Raw genomic sequence first — 16,836 nt, 5'->3', positions numbered from 1 at the left:
ATACTTATTGCATGGATTCATTTAAATGAGAAATGTGGAGACAATTTAACAGAATGATTAGAGTTTAGCACCTAATGCATGAAAGGGAAAGGGTGTGAGGAGAGTAAAAGAAAGAATGAGGAGAGGAGAGAAAGATGAAAATACTAACATACTTTTAAAAGGTCAATATATACAATGGAACATATATACATATATATGATACACACAAACATGTGCTAGCTAGCAACTGTCTCTACGTTATTATGGGCACTAAGTATAGGACTTTTTACTTATTTACTTTGGGGCTTATTTTAAATATTAACTGAGAAATAAAGAAAAACTGCATTCTTGTTAATGAAAATAACTTTTTTTCTGAGCAGTTTTTCCTCTGTCATCTCCTCACAGATCCTTCCCTCCTCCCCACACTTCCAACTCCATGCCTTCTTTCTTACTCTCTCCATAGAAAACAAACAGGCCGTTTTTAAGGCAGAATAAAACAAAGCAAACAGACAAACTGAGAACAGAAAAAATAAAGAGAAAGCACAAGAAACATATACATATGCAGAGATACACCCACACACCCATATATACAAAACCCACAAAACACAAAATCAAGGTTAGGGTTAGGCCATAACAGATGAGCAAAAGTCAAGTAAGATTTTTTTTTAAATGCCCAAATAAAGTATTATGATACAAAACATCTCCAAAAATACCACTGAATTCATTTTGTGTTAGAACATCTGCTGTTGGACATGGGGCCTGCCCTTAAGTGAGACTCCCTTGGGAAAAACTGACTTTTCCTTTGGGAATGTTTATCAATTGGAGACAGATTCTGAGTTAGGGATGAAGGCTTCTGTCCACTTACTCTCTCATTCTCTGTACATTGTCCAGTTGTAGATCTCTGTATTTGTACCCATCTACTGCAAGAGTAACCTTTTCTGATGATGGCTGAGTAAGACACTGACCTATAGGTATAACAAAATGCCATTAGGAGTAATTTTTATTGTTATATTTCTTTAGTAGAACAATGGTATTTGTTTTCTCCATAGACCCACAGCCTATTTAATCTCTTGGCCACCAGAGCAGTATCAGGGTTTACCCAGATGGTTTCCATCTCATGGAGTGGGTCTTAAATCCAATCAGATAGTGGTTGGTTACTCCCGTGTTTGTGCCACTATTGAACCTGTGTATCATGCAGCCAGTTTAACATTGTAGATTGTAGGATTTGAAGCTGTGTTGGTGTTCATTTATCTTCTCCTTTGGTAGTGTGCCGAGTGTTTTTCAATACTGTGAACACTAGTCAGTAGGGGTAAAGACCCTGGTTAGGCACCAGCTTTAAATCTCCCTGTTTGATTAGATATATAAGTGTTATTTTCAGCAATAGGGACTTCCATCAGTTTGTGGAGAATAACCAACAGCCTTGACAATAGCCTGAGTTGTCTGGGGGTTTCCATGGAGTGCCTTTGGCCAACAACTCAATTAGATGTAACTTATTCCTAGCACTGGAAGTTTCCCTTAATTGGAAAAGATCTCTTTGTCTCTGCTATTATTTGGTGACTCCATTTTTCTTTGATATATGTATATATTTTAAGAAGCTTCTTTAGTAGTAGGTTTCTATATGACCCCTGAAAGTGCCCTGAGTGTTAGTTGTCCCTCCAATGTTTTCTCCCTTACTCCCTCTTCAGTCCTCCCACTCCGTTTAATCATCCTGTTCCAGTAACACTACCCCATCTCTTCATAACTAGCTATTCCATTTCCCCTTCTTTGTGAGATACACACACATGTTACTCTATAACTAACCTCTGTGAGTATAGAGATTATAGACCTTTAGCAAAGAATTAATAACTATCATCCACATATGAAATAATATGTATAATATTTGTCTTCTACTATAGGAAGTTTGTGTATTACTCCTTGGATGGCCCTTAGTGTTAGCTGTCCCCATACCCATATCTTCTCCTTTCCACCTCTTCCCTTTGCCATTTAATCCCCCCAACCCAGTGCCCCCCATCTCTCCATGACTATATATTCTGTTTCCACTACTTAAGGAGTTTCTTCCTCTTCCCTAATTCCTTAATCTATGCCTAATCTCTATGGTTATTCAGCATGCTTATTGAAGACTTAAAAGCTAACCTCCACATATAAACGAATATATAACATACCTGTCTTTTGAGTCTGAGTGACCTTATTCAAGATGATTTTTTTCTAGCACCATCTATTTACCTGTGAATTTGATGATTTCACTTTTTAACAGCTGAGTAATATTCCATTGTATAAACTTGCCACATTTTTATTATTCATTCTTCTGCTGATTGACATCTAGACTGTTTCCAATTTCTGACTATTACAAATAGAGCAGTGATGAACATAATTGAGCAAGAAGTGCCCAAGAGTGGTATAACTGGATCTTGTGGTAGATCTATTCTCAGCTTCCTGAGGAACTACCACACTAATTTCCAGAGTGACTGTACAAGTTTGTACTCCCACAAACAATGGATGAGTGTTTTTTCTCCACATCCTCACAAGAATGAGCTGTTATTTATTTTTTTTCCTCTTAGCCATTTTTACTGGTGTAAGATGAAATTCAAAGTAGTTTTGTTTTGTATTTCCCTGATGATTAAGGATATTGAATATTTTGTTAAGTGAAAACCCTTATCTTGTGGAATATTTGTTTATACTATGTGAAGATTTGTCACTGTGATTGGTTTAATAAAGAGATGAATAGCTAATAGCTAGGCAGGAGAATATAGGCAGAATTTCTAGGGACAGAGAGAACTCTGGGAAGAAGAGAGGTGGAGAGACACTGAAGAGGTCAGACATACAATATACAAAATAGAAGTAACTAAGCCATGTGGCAGAAGCTAGGTCAATAAAAGGTTAAGTTATAAGAACTTTTGAAATAAGCCTAAGTTAATGGCCAGTCTTTCATAATTAATGTCTCCCTGTCGTTATTTGAGGGCTGACAGTCCCAAAAAGAAAGTACTTTTGCATTTGGTGCCCAGTGTCCAACACATAAATCTACATAGTGCCTGAAAAAGCAAAAAGAAGGAGAAGGAGGAGGAGGAGGAAGGAGAAGAAGAAGAAGAAGAAGAAGAAGAAGAAGAAGAAGAGGAGGAGGAGGAGGAGGAGGAGGAGGAGGAGGAAGAAGTAGTAGTTCCAAACACGCAGTCAGATGTGGCTATCTTGGGTACTGCTCGTGATGTACAGAGACATGGCTCCTTTAGAAGGTCCTGTTGTGCAGCATAGCACTGGAGCAGCTGGTGTGCTAGGTAAAAATGCCTGCTGCATCTCAGACTCAGCAACTTTCCAGAGCTGAGGCTATAAACATGGATGCTGCCCATACTGCCAGCATGAGGCTAGGCTCTCAGGAAACCAAGCAGGGCACAGCCAGAACCCAGAGCTGTGAGGCTGTAGCCTAGCCATTTAAGGTTTGACTCCCATGGCCAGAGAAGGCTGTAAGATACTCAAAAAATCAGGTCTAGACCAAAGAACCCTCTAAACAGGCACAATATGTTTTCAAATGCGCTTTGGTGCTAAAGAAAGTAAAGAAAATGGGTATAGACAGTCATTAAAAAACATTTAAAAATAATAAAGTCTTTCAAGAGAGAGTAAACTAATATAAAAAGAATAAGTCACATAAGATGGGAAATACACAGTGTGTCTGGATCCTGCACAGTGTTTGTAATTTTAAATTTTTTAAATTTTAATTAACAAAAAACAATAGCTGCTAAGTGACATTGGATTATGGAAACTGCTAAATTAAACCAACCTATATATTTTAAGAATGTTTTACTTTCAGAATGGAAGTCAGAAAATATGTTGCATAAGGGGGAGTGTGAGACTGGAGGAGACATGATAAATCTTTTTGGCTATAGAGTCCTCATGACTTATAATCACATGCCTCCCTTTCATATGGCATGGATAGAGGTTTGGTTATACAGTCCAAACAGACTTGTAAAATCAGTAAATGACTTATACCTGTTCAAACATAGAACAAAAAAAAATCATCTTTACCTGACTCATGCACACCGCACATTCCATACTTGTGATAATGCAGATAGATATGTTACCTTTGAAAGTTTCTGTGTTTTCAGGGGGAGGACCAGATACCAATAAAAACAAGTAGCCCAGGTGATCCAGCCTCTCAGAATGCCTCTGTTGAAGTTTCCTCAAAATTCTACATTCAGAACAACTTCAAAGTTGCTAGTTAAGAGTGTCCAGCCTCACACACTATTCCAGCCAGGACTTCAGATAAGCTCTACACTTTCCTATCACACAGAGACTAAACAAAAAATAATATAGATAGCTCTCACAGGACTTGACCATTATCCCAATTTCCTCAGGGTCCCTAAAGATGCCATTGTCCCCAAGCAACAGGAAGCAGTCTAGAGAATATGATGCCCACATTCCCAAGAAGTGGGATGGGTGGGTTTTTGATCATTTGGTAGATTATGGATGTTTGTCATTGTTTAGGGGGGTTGATTATAAATTGTTACTGGTCATGGTAAGGGAAAAAACTAAGCAAGGGAGGTAGGATTCTAAGAAGAAAAAAGGGAATATGATCATGAAATGATAAAATGGTAGATTATTGAATCTACTTTAAGTTAAAAAAGCAACTACTAGTCCTAAATATTTTACATTGATATGGATTTTTTTATATTAATACAAATTTAGGGTTATTTTTGTTATACTGTATATATGTTTCTACTCTTATTTAAGTTATTGTACCCATGCAGTTCATTTAACAAGGCAATATAAATTTCTGGTCCTTGAAAATTATTATTATACACTATTTATGACAATTAAGAAATACAGATTAGTAGTTAGTTATCTATAACAATCAAACTTGTACTCATGTAGGTAATGTTTTCAAGGTCAAACAGATATATTTTAGATAGATACGTGGTCTTCAAACACTTCAGAGACCTACAGAATATGGCCTTTAAGATGTTTTAATAACATAGGGCTTTTCATAACAGTGAGACATGTCTGCTCTTGGCAGCACCAACCTACTTCAGAGAAGATGATGGGCACTGGAAAACTTACATATTAAATTTGCTTTAATTTGTGGCAAATTTAGCCACTGTATAAGAAACTGCCTTTGCCTCTACTACTGAGTGTACTGTCCAAATTGGACAAGCAGAACACAAAAGAAGGTGACTACTGAACTTTGCCAAGACAAGGTAGGAAGGTCCTTCAAAATTCCTGCTTCACAGAAAAGTCTGTTAGATATTCTAGACCTGTAGGCTAAAGATAGATGCCACAATGTTGCAGAAGAACCTTGGTTGACTGTCCAGGCAGCCAGCTGTTTCTGTCATTTCTATAGTTTCAGAAGTTGCTTGCTCTGCACTTCCTATTTACTCAGGTAATATTTTATCCTTCTTGGGTCTCTGATGGGGATCGAAGAGTAGATGATTATATCATTTTCTTTGTTACCAAATTCATAAAAGAAACTTACATAAGAGATATAAAGTTTATAAGGTTGAGAAACATAAAAGCTCAAGTTATTTATCTAAAAAGATGCTTTAAGATCTAAAAAGATATTTTTTGATCGGTAATACAAGTTATAATAGAAAATGGTTTAGGTATAAAACTTTGAACCCACTAATATAAGATAGATAATACAGTTCTTTCTCCAAATTTGCCAAATACATGTGGACTGGACATTGTGAATGTAATTCTTGCCTGATAATTGTACTTACTATATATAGTCTTACTGTGTTAAAACCTTTCCTTTTTATTTAAACAATACCCAATAATTATTCTTATTGTATTTAGCTTTATTGTTTTGGAGTTAAAACATTTCCTTTTTATGTAGACAAAAAGGGGAAATGTAGAATATTTGTTTACACTGTGTAATGTGTGAAGATGAATATTTGTTTACACTGTGATTGATTTAATAAAGAGCTGATGGTCAATATCAAGGCAGGTGATAATAGGTGGAATTTCCAGGGAGAGGGAATTCTGGGAAGAAAAGAGTTGGGGAGATGCTAAAGAGGTCAGACATACAGTACAGAGTAGAGGTAACCGAGTCACATGGCAGAATGTAGAATAATAAAGCAGGTGAATTTAAGTTATAGAAGCTAGTGGGATAAACCTAAGCTATTGGTCAAGCTTCTATAATTACTCCATGTCATTATTTGCAGGCTGGTTGTCTTGATGAGAAAGTCCTTTTTCACGTTTAGATTAATTCACAAATTTTTATTATATTTTAAATAGAAAATAATATAAACATTTTCACTATTTCTGAACTGTATTCAATAATTTTTCACAATTTCTATTTAAATTCCAACTTTATTTCAATTTAACAAGGAACTATATGTGTGTTTTTCTATACCTGGACAAATATAAATACATATAAATTATAAAATCAAAGCAAATGAGAACAAAGGTTTATAAAAAGAATAAGACAAAAGTTGGTATCTTTTCTGTTCCACACTGAAGAGTTCACATAGAATCATAATTGAAAGTTTAATGTTTTCAGTCATATACATATCTGTTTATGTGTGAATATAACATATGTATATATGAGCAAAGTGAGAGAAAATAAAACTGAAGAGATGTGTTTCAGTAAAATAACTTGAGCTTTTGAAAATAGTTTAGAAAGCCCAAGAGAAGGCTCCCATCTGCCCAAACAGCAAACTATAAAGATGTCAGAGGGACTGTGAGAGACTTGATAGATGTGTAGTGAGGAGTGCTTGGAGTAAGTCTGAACTAAACACTTTAAAGGTGATAGCTCACAACTAGAATTAGACAAGACTAACAGTCAGCACAGAGGCTTCTATTCTTCCCACAAAAGAAGTTGAACTTAAACTACACTAGTAGAAGTAGAATTAATAGTTCTCTCTATATAGCCCATGTAGACAGAAGCCTGAAGACTTCATACAGATAATGTTTCAGGCTCTGCAGTTCTCAAGGTGTCTGCTCAGGCTGCTCAGTTCCACAGATATCCTGACACCTTAGTAGAAAGACATGGTTACATTCCAATAAATCTTTATAAGTACAAGGGTCCTGAATCTGGATTTGATTCTGTTTTGGAAAATAAACTGAGGAATTTTAGAAGGTCCGAAAAGGATAATTAGTATATGTTGGGGCTGAAGTTGTCACACAAGGGTGATTAAAGAGAGAACAGTTTGGACTAGAAAGGAGACAAAACCTGTAACTAATATATATTCTTGAGTGCCCTTGCAGACAAGATACTGTTTATTTCTTCATTTAATAAAATTAATTTGATCTTGGGCTTTCCTTACAGTGCTTGGCAACAAGTGTGTCATTTTATATTCTCTTCTCTTTGAACATCAGTTAAAGCAAGGGTTCATAGATTGCCAAAAAATATGATGGGACTCTGGTCTTCAGAGAACTTTCATTCTCAATAAAAAAAGACTTGTTACCTAGAACTATGCAGCCATATCACAGGCAAGGGACTGCTACCTCTGTGGTCATCTTATGTACCCTACCACATTGACCATGTGACCCCCCACTGCAAGTCACAAGGTTCTTTACTGCTTGTAAAACCTGTCATCTCAAATTAAAATGAGAAAGACTCCTCCATGTCTCAATGTTCTGAGTCAGAAAAAAATCTAATTATCTCTCTATTGGACTCAGGTACCTCATCCCCTTTCCAGAAGCATCAATTCAGTGCTGGAGATGTAGTGAGACAAGAAACACATTCCTTGAAATTTCAAATTCCAAGAGTCTTGGAAAACAAGGAGAATGGCACAAGTTAAAAATGACATCTTCACATAGGATAGATAAGAAATGTATCATTTTATTTCTTAAACATTAATCTCCATTCAAGACCTTCTATTCCAGGTATACATGCATGCACATGTCACACACACACACACACACACACACACACACACACACACACACATACAAACACACATTTTTCCATAACACAAATGTATCATGTCAAACTCAATATAATATTTAAGGTGAATTTTTTCAACCTATCCCATCCTTAGAATTGTTCCATCACTGTTCCCACAATGCTACCCAATCAAAGAACCATCTTTTATCTCCTCCTCATACATCTAGTGATTCATAAGGCCCTATTTCTCCCCAGACCATGTCATCTGTGTCATCATGGTATCCAGTTCACCAGGTCCTTTTCTGGCCATGGATCCCATGACACTCAGTTATGTGGCTTCACTGCTGTTACTGCCTTTCCTTGCTTTCTACAATGTCTCATGATTCCAGAGTTAGCATCTGAAATAAAAAACCAGTATCTCCTTCCTACAGAAATATTAAAAGCTTATGTTGCCTTTAGAATAAAACTCAGACTTAATGGCTAGATTTTGTGACCGTATTTCTTATTTTTTATGAACTATCTTTTTGACATTTCATTCCTGGCTATGTCCCCCAACCTTCAAATAGCCTGATCAGCTACTCCAAACAAAACCTCAGTTAAACCTTATTTTTCTAATTGCATCCTCAAGGCTGAAGGAGTGCCACTCTGCATATCTAGCAACATACAAATGCATTTTCTATGGAATTTTTCCAGTGTGTCAGAGCTGTTCCCTCAAGATTGTGGGCTGTTTGTAATGTGAGCGGTCCCTTACATCTTGATGACTTGGGAGATAACAGAGGATCAAAGTACTTATGTAGCTAAAGTTATCTTGTTCCTGCCCAGCTCCCGAGGCCCTCAGACCCAAGCAAACACACGGAGACATATTATTTATAAACTGTACAGCCTAATGGCTCAGGCTTCTTGCTAGCTGTTCTTGTATCTTAAATTAACCCATTTCTATAAATCTATACCTTGCCACATGGCTCGTGGCTTACCAGTACTTTACATCCTGCTCCCCATGGAGACGACTGGCAGAATCTCTCTGCCTCAGCCTTCCACTTCCCAGAATTCTCCTCTCTCCTTGTCCAACCTACACTATCGTTCCTGCCTGGCTACTGGCCAATCAGCATTTTATTTATCAATCATTCATAGCAACATACTTAAGTTCTTGAGGAATCTCATCTTGGTAAAGTAGAACTTCATCACCTGATTAAACATAAAATCCCTGTGAGAAGTCTCTTTCTTGTCCCCTGCCTCTGCTAAGTTTCACTGTAGCACTTTTAACCTACATATTACTGTATTTTACTTAATTGTTTTGCTTCTAATCCTTCTCTGACTGAATATAAAGTCTTTTGGTAAAGGAATTGTTGTCAGCTTTGTTCATTAGTGTACCCCAAAATGGTACATAATAATACCCCAATAATTGTGGCTATAAAAGGCATATACTATTTGAGTCTAGATTATAGTATATTTTCACTTAATAGTCATAAAAAATTTAATAGTTCCTATATCCACTTTGAGATGTCTAAGATTTTTGTTTCTAAAATTTCAATAGCCTCTGTGTAGATAGGATTTAAGGAAAGTATACTAAGTGGGAGAGGATAAAAATCTTTTCAAAAAATCATTATCTTGTGTTATGTTGTATGCTTATTTGGTAATGATTTGAGAAGTGTTTGCTATACTAGGAGTGTTCTAGAATGCCTATGAAACAAATTCTTTGTCAAGGGTCTTACAATAGTTCAGCGCTATTGCAGCCCCAACTCAGTCTATTTAGGGATCGGTGAAGATAGTCTATCTGTCACAGAAGCTCCTGAAATGAAGAGAAAGGACAAAGCTGATGATGCACTCAGGCAAAGGCAGAAGTAGGATTCCCTTTGCTAGGATTGACTTTAGCCACTTGTGATTAATAAATCACTGCAGTGATTCTTAAAAAATGGTAGTGGATCTACCCTAAGCCTCCTGATACAGGTATTTAATGAGATTCCAAGTGTGTGAAACACTGCAGTGATTCTTAAAAATGGTAGTGGATCTACCCTAAGCCTCCTGATACAGGTATTTAATGAGATTCCAAGTGTGTGAAACAGCTGGCCCTGGACCCCCATCACACTCTGCATTGGAGACCCAGTGCTGTGGACCATGGTCTTCTATAACTGTATCCAGTTGGCCAGTCACATGCTTCTCTATGCATCTGTGGTTCAACTCTTGCTGAGGAATATCGTGATATTTCCTGTGTGATATAGTCAGGAAAATCTGTCATTGTGGATAGATTATCATTAAAGCAACATGTCAAGTGCTACCTCATAATGGTACTTTTCTCCATCTGTTACAGATCAATGCACAAACTGGCCCAGCTGGAAAGACTTGACCTAGGCAATAATGAATTCAGTGAGCTGGTAAGAAAACATGTTTCCTAAACTTGTCAAATAGGCTCCAGGAGAGTCTTTCTGTTGTGTTTTCCCAACCCCATCATTAAAGCATTGAGTGCATATGTGTGTTTGCTAAACATTAAAATAATGAAAGCTAGGTGTTATATTGATTGTTTGACTATGTAATTAACCATGGAAAACTGTATATTACATATCACAAAAAAATTCAGAATTAGAGGAGGTGTGTATTGACAATTTAAGTACCAACTGTGTGGAAGGTAAAAACAAGTATATTACAAGCTTCATGTCAGCTAATTCTCATCTGACATGTGGTCATCTTCACTTTATGTAAATGAAACTGAAGTGGTAACTGATATGTAACTGTTATGCGGCTGCACAAAGGTTAAAAGGGTTTGTTTAGAGCTCACACCTTGAAGATTACTATGATGGTTGAGAAAGTTAGCCCGAGTCAGTACCCTCCCAACAGTAATGAAAGTACCTTTCCCATGAAGAAAGGTTGATGCCTCACTGCCTACAAGATTGGCAGTGTTCTGACAGCCATTTTCCAGATTTTTTTCTTTAAAGTGTGCCCAAAGACCAGAATCACAAAATCCTTTGTAAAAAAAAAAAGACCCAGCATACTGTAGAAGTAACCGTCTTATTAAATAAGAAACACAGAGCCAATGCAAAGATGAAAGCCCAAGAGGTCAGAGCTAAGAGCCTTACCCTTCACTGCTGCAGCTATCCTCTTCAGCCAAGAGACCTACTTCCTGTGTGTTTGTCTTTATATAGACTTTCTGTTCTGCCTTCTCATTGGTTGTAAACCCAACCACATGACCTCCTCATCACTGCCTGTCTGTACAGACCTCCAAGTCTTCTATGGTTGGTATTGAGATTAAAGGCATGTGTCTCCATGCTGGCTGTATCCTTGAACACACAGAGATCTGCCTAGCTCTGCCTCCCAAGAGCTGGGATTAAAGGTGTGCACCACCACCGCCCAGCTTCTGCTATGGCTTGCTATTAGCTCTGACCCCCAGGCAACTTTATTTATTAACATACAAATAAAATCACATTTCAGTACAAATAAAATATCACTATATGTATGCAGAAGTTTCCCTTTAGACATTGTCAAGTATCCAAAACCCAATGTATCTATAGTTAAATAAAGGCCTCTGAGTAATCAATCAGCTTTTCCAACCCTTCGTTTGTTGACAGATTTGTGGAAAGTCACTCTCTGAGTCCTGTTTTCCTGATCCATAGAATGGGGTTACAGTGATTGCTGCCTCAAAGGGCTTCTGTGAGAATTAAATTAAATAATGCATATATAAGACCTGGCAAATGTGCTCTCAGCCAGTACCCCTGTGCAAGGGTGACAAAGTTTTCATTCATGCTATAAGATAATGCATGCAGAATATTCATTGTTTTACTTTAACCATATCCAACAAGTTATTATGCTAACCTTTTGGGCTGTCTCTCAATGGCAGAAACAGGTTTTTATTTGCCTGTGATCAAAAGCTTCAATCTGTCCTTAAATAAAAATTCCCTTCCTAAAATGTCTTCCCTTTCACTGCTATCTTCATCCTGAAGGAGGAACTGGAATATGAACCAAGGTAGTAACTTGTCTTTGTGATCTGGATAGAAAGGACTTCTGGCCTGAGAAACTTGCAGTGTGCTGGCTGCACATGTTGCTGCTGGGTTCTTGGTCTACAGACACTGAGCCATATGCTACAGCACATGCCTCAGAAGCCCAGCACTGTCCTTCTCCCTCTTACATGTACTGCCATACTCAACTCTCCTTCCCTGCTCCCTCCAGAACTATCCCAGTCTCCATTTCTGTTCTTGCCAACCATCGCCCAGTAGTGACTCCATACTCAGCCAGACTGCTCTGAGAATCCTCTGGGTATGCACACTGAGAAAAGCCAAGGAAAGGCAGATATCACAGCTTCCATCTGTCACACTATGCTACCCAGTTTATTATGCTTGAGCACAAAGTGAGAGAACTGGCCCGGTGTAATGTACACTGGCATGCATTTTTCCTCTATTTTTTAAAGATATTTTTCTATGTGTGTATGTGCATGCACCTAAGTGTAGTGCCAGAAGAGGCTGTCAGATCTTCTGGAGCTATAGTTACAAACAGTTGTGAGACATTTGACATGAGTGCTGAGAACTGAACTTGGATCCTCTGTAAGAGCAATAAACATCCTTAACCACTGACCTAGCTCTCCTGTCCTGTATCTTGGCATTAAGGAAGACATGTGTGGTAGAAACAGGGATTGGTAAATGTGGTAAATAATAAATAGTTGTGAAGCTAGGAGTATATACATATGGGTTTGAAGTTAGTTGCTAGGGCTCTAGGGAGGAGGGTACTGCTTGCCCTTAGCACATATGTTGTCTTGATGTCATGGGAGAAAGAACATAAACAACAATTGAGGTCTTCACCTCACTTTGTAACTGCATCTTCCTCACCATTAAAATAAGAGCATTACTCCCATCCATTTTATAGGGTTTGGGCAAGTTTTCATATACAAAAATCTGCAATAAGCATTCCATATATGAGTTTAAAATTTTCAGTCACCAAGGACTTTGCAAGCTTTTCACATGGATATATATTAATCAATACTTTCTTTAAAGATCTAGATCAACAAAGATGAATAGTTAGGGTTTCTATTGCCATGGAGACACCATGACCATGGCAACTCTTATAAAGGAAACATTTAATTGGGGCTTACAGTTCAGAGGTTTAGTCCATTATCCTCATGGCAGGACACATGGCAAAGCACAGGCAGACATGGTGGTAGCTGAAAGTTCTTTATCTGGATCCCCAGGGAGCAGGCAGAGAGTTAGACACTGGGCCTACTTGAGCATTTGAAACTCCAAAACACACCCCTTGTGACACACTTCCTCCAACAAGGCTATACCTCCTAATAGTGTCACTCCCTATGAAACTGTAGGGCTCATTTTTATTCAAACCACCACACTAGGATATGTTTATTTTTATGAAATTATACTTATTGAAAGGTGATTTATGATTACTACAATGTAGGCTCCATGATGTGTAATAAATCATACTCTAGATCAGTGGTTCTCAACCTGTGGGTCACCACAGAGATTATTGGAAAACACAAATATTTACATTGTGAATCATAACAGTAGCAAAATTATAGTTAGGAAGTAGCACCAAAAGTAATTTTGTAGTTGGGGCTCACCACAACATGAGGAAATGTATTAAAGGGTTCCAGCATTAGAAAGATTGAGAAGCACTGCTCTAGATGAATAGTTTTATTTTTTGATAAGTCAGTGTGCCACACTGTCATCACATTTCTCAGAAAGAAATGTTGACACTTGCTCAACAGAGTTGTTGGCTCCACAGTTCAATATTCGACTGACGTCACCACCTCATTATTATTCTAAGTTGTGTGTTTTTTGTTTTAAAAGTTCTTGCACATGTTTAGTTTCTTGTTACGTGCATCATCTTTCTGTTTTATTTACAAATGTCTCCAACAATTATAACAGTCTCCAACTTCTGGCTGCAGGATTTTAACTTGTACATAACTACTAAACCTGTTTATTAAAAATATGAACAGTTTTCTACTAATTCTTCAGGAATTTCTCTGTAACCATTCAAACAGTCTATGAATAAATTGGTTTCTTGCTCCTCAATTTTTAAGCAATTTATGCCTCTAAATTTAATTAGATAATTTTCTCTCCAATATGTTAGTGCTGGAGGTTAAAGGAAAGAATTTCCAATGTAAAAATCACCATGTAATCTATTCATTTCAATACCATTCCAGGTTTTTTAAACTTGTGCTCATAGCTCTAATTACATACATTACTCTTTCTACTTTGTGGGTTATTTTTATTCATCAATTTAGGGTAATTTCCAGCCCTTATTTCTTTAAAATTATCCTCTAATCTACTTATGTTCTCTCTTGCTGGAATTTGTTAAATGTGAATGTAAGCAAGAAATTGTGCATGCTTAAGAAATGCAAGCTACTTAGTTAATTATTTTATGCATTTCATGAAAAGTACCCTGACAAGGAATGATTTTTAAATATGTATTTCATTTCCTTAAAAACATGCTTCCTTGCTCCCTGCTTAGAAATATCCAATATACATTCTCCAACAGTTAGATCTTTCTGGAAGAATCACTATGGGAATACTTGCAACTCTTTAAAATTATGTGTGATGTGCCACTTGCTAACAGAAACCTGCTAAAAAGACACTAATATTCTGGATTAAATGTAATTTTAAAAACAACTAATTGAAAGCAGCAACAATGTGTCAAGAGCAAGAGAAACATATTATCTATGTAGGAAAGACCAAGACTTAATGTTTTGCAAACAATGCAAAGGTGGATTGAATTTATCATCTTAGTTAATTCATCCAAAATTAACAATATTTGACTAGTGTTTCAAAGAATATCAGAAAATATTTTTAAAACAGTTCATAAAAAATCCACTCACTGATATACTAAAGAATTAACATTGTGTGCAACTTCTTAATAGAAAAATGTAAAGAAAATATTCTATAAACTACCATGCAAATCCTTAGTGAGGCTGAAAGTTCAAGTAAGAAAGCGTTTTCATCTAGAGATTCAAATAAACTTTGCTTCTGTTTGGTTTCTCTCTTGAATTTATAAAATTTTAAAATGAGCATTTTAAAAATAAATGAAAATTCTTAAGTTGGGGACACCTGGTCCATATAACTGAAAAGAACAATGGTTTGCAGACTATGTGCTCAGGTAGAGTATACAATGAATATATTCTCACAGAAATTTGAAATTATTCAGTACTTTTCTTAATGTATTTATATTTAATTGAAATTGGCTGTACTATTAAACTAATTTTATTAAAAGCATGACAGTAAATACATCCACTTCCCTAATTTTCCCAAGGTTTGCTCATTTTTAATTACATAAGATACATGCTCACCTGAGGCAAGGAGCTTTCACGTACCTATTCAGTTCCTCCATATGTAATTACAACATGTTTCCTACAGCTAATCAAATTTTGCCAATTGTTCTTTTAGTAAAGATTACTTTAAAAGAACAAAATAAAAGTGAATCATTATATAACAAGCCATTCTACCTTACGGCAAAGTATTTGAAACTTGAAGCATCCTGATTAGTAATGCCTCCATTTCCCTGCATGTGGAGAACTACTAAGACTTTGAATCGCGTACACATCAGAGACATTGCCAGAAGTTATTAACCTAACAAGAAAACTTGAGAACTGAAACTCACTTTCACTTATTGCAAGCACATCATTGTCTGTCTCAATCAGGAGTGCCAGGGGCGCAAACTGTATCAATTATTTCACAGAAAAATTTAGAATAAAGAGTTGCTAATTGTGCCATGGAGAAGTGAAAGCAGAGGAGAGGACACATAAGTCACAGCTCCAGGAAGCGGCTAATACCAAACAGAACAGAACAGGTGAAGAACAGTGAGAGCCTGGAGCTGAGAATGTTGGGAGCAATGCCTACCTGCTGGTGCTGTGACTCTGAGGGGCATCATGACTTTTGCACTTGTCTTACTGGTGTTCACTGTCACCATGGCATGAAGAAATGTTGCTGATGAAACAATAATGAGAAGAAAATTTGAAAGTCCCTTTTTTTCCAGCTTCTCATTCTCTCCAAGATGCCCTATATAATTTATGTGGTCGTCAACACAGACCCACCTGTCAAAAAGAAATGTGGTAAACTCAGGATTTCCAAAGTAGATATAAAAGAGTGAGCTCCTATTGGGAAACCAATAGCTTAATAAGCAGATGGTTAGTCCTATCCTGAGAACAATAGAAATCCTTGATGACTAGATTTTGTCAACATTTTCTGCAGAAAATTCTCCCTCGCCTAGCAGAATACCCAGCTCCCATTTGGCACTTGGAATGAATCTTTTGGTTTTAAAAGCAAACAGTTCAGTCTAGTCTAATCATCAGAATTATGCCTTAATTTATGCAGGAAATGTTTGATTCAAGCTAGACAGTAATGGAAGTGAAAGAAACACTTCCATTTATCTGAAAAAGTATTTTATGACAAGCTGTCTTTTGAGGAATCAATCCCCATGAGCAATATTAGACAGTTTTCCAAACTGATTATGTAAGAAGCTTCATAATACAAAACTGTGGCCATTCCTGCTGTGCTGGCTAGTTTTGTGTCAACTTTACATAAGATAGAGTTTTTGGAAGAGGAAACCTCAATTGATAAACTGCCCATTGTGGTGGCATATGAACACTGAACTAAAAAAGCCATCAACTGCTCAGTGCACAGTGGGCTATTCTGGGGGACCTGGGAAGATAAGAATGTAGATGTATCCAACAGTCTTATTAAATAAGAAACACAGAAACAATGTAAAAGAGAAAGCCGAGAGGTCAGAGCTCAGAGCTAAAATCTCACCCTTCCGCCTGCGGTGTCCCAGCTTCCCGAAAGAGAGCTATATCCTGTCTGTTCGTCTTTTTAAGTATTTTGTTCTGCCTTCATTGGTTGTAAACCCAAACACGTGACTGCCTCGTCACTGTCTGTATGTACAGCCCCCCAGGTCTTAAAGGCATATGTCTCCAATGCTGGCTGTATCCCTGAACACACAGAGATCTATGGGATTAAAGGTGTGTGCCACCACCGCCACACTCTTGCTATGGCTCTAATAGCTCTGACCCCCGGGCAACTTTATTTATTAACATACAATCAAAATCACATTTCAGTACA

At 37.1% G+C, this 16,836-nt stretch overlaps 1 protein-coding gene across 4 annotated transcripts in view; it reads left to right on the top strand.

The window, feature by feature from the left end:
• Lrrc7 (leucine rich repeat containing 7) overlaps positions 1-16,836 on the top strand; it is a 475,963-nt gene that overhangs the window by 315,291 nt on the left and 143,836 nt on the right. For all 4 annotated transcript variants that reach the window (XM_015993791.3, XM_015993794.3, XM_015993790.3 and 1 more), the window contains one exon: positions 10,101-10,164. In XM_015993791.3, the coding sequence (XP_015849277.1) occupies positions 10,101-10,164 (64 nt within the window). The remainder of the gene's footprint in view (positions 1-10,100; positions 10,165-16,836) is intronic.

This window comes from Peromyscus maniculatus, chromosome 6, assembly GCF_049852395.1.
Source record: "Peromyscus maniculatus bairdii isolate BWxNUB_F1_BW_parent chromosome 6, HU_Pman_BW_mat_3.1, whole genome shotgun sequence".
NCBI lineage: Eukaryota > Metazoa > Chordata > Mammalia > Rodentia > Cricetidae > Peromyscus > Peromyscus maniculatus.
This window is presented reverse-complemented; position numbering and strand designations above follow the sequence as displayed.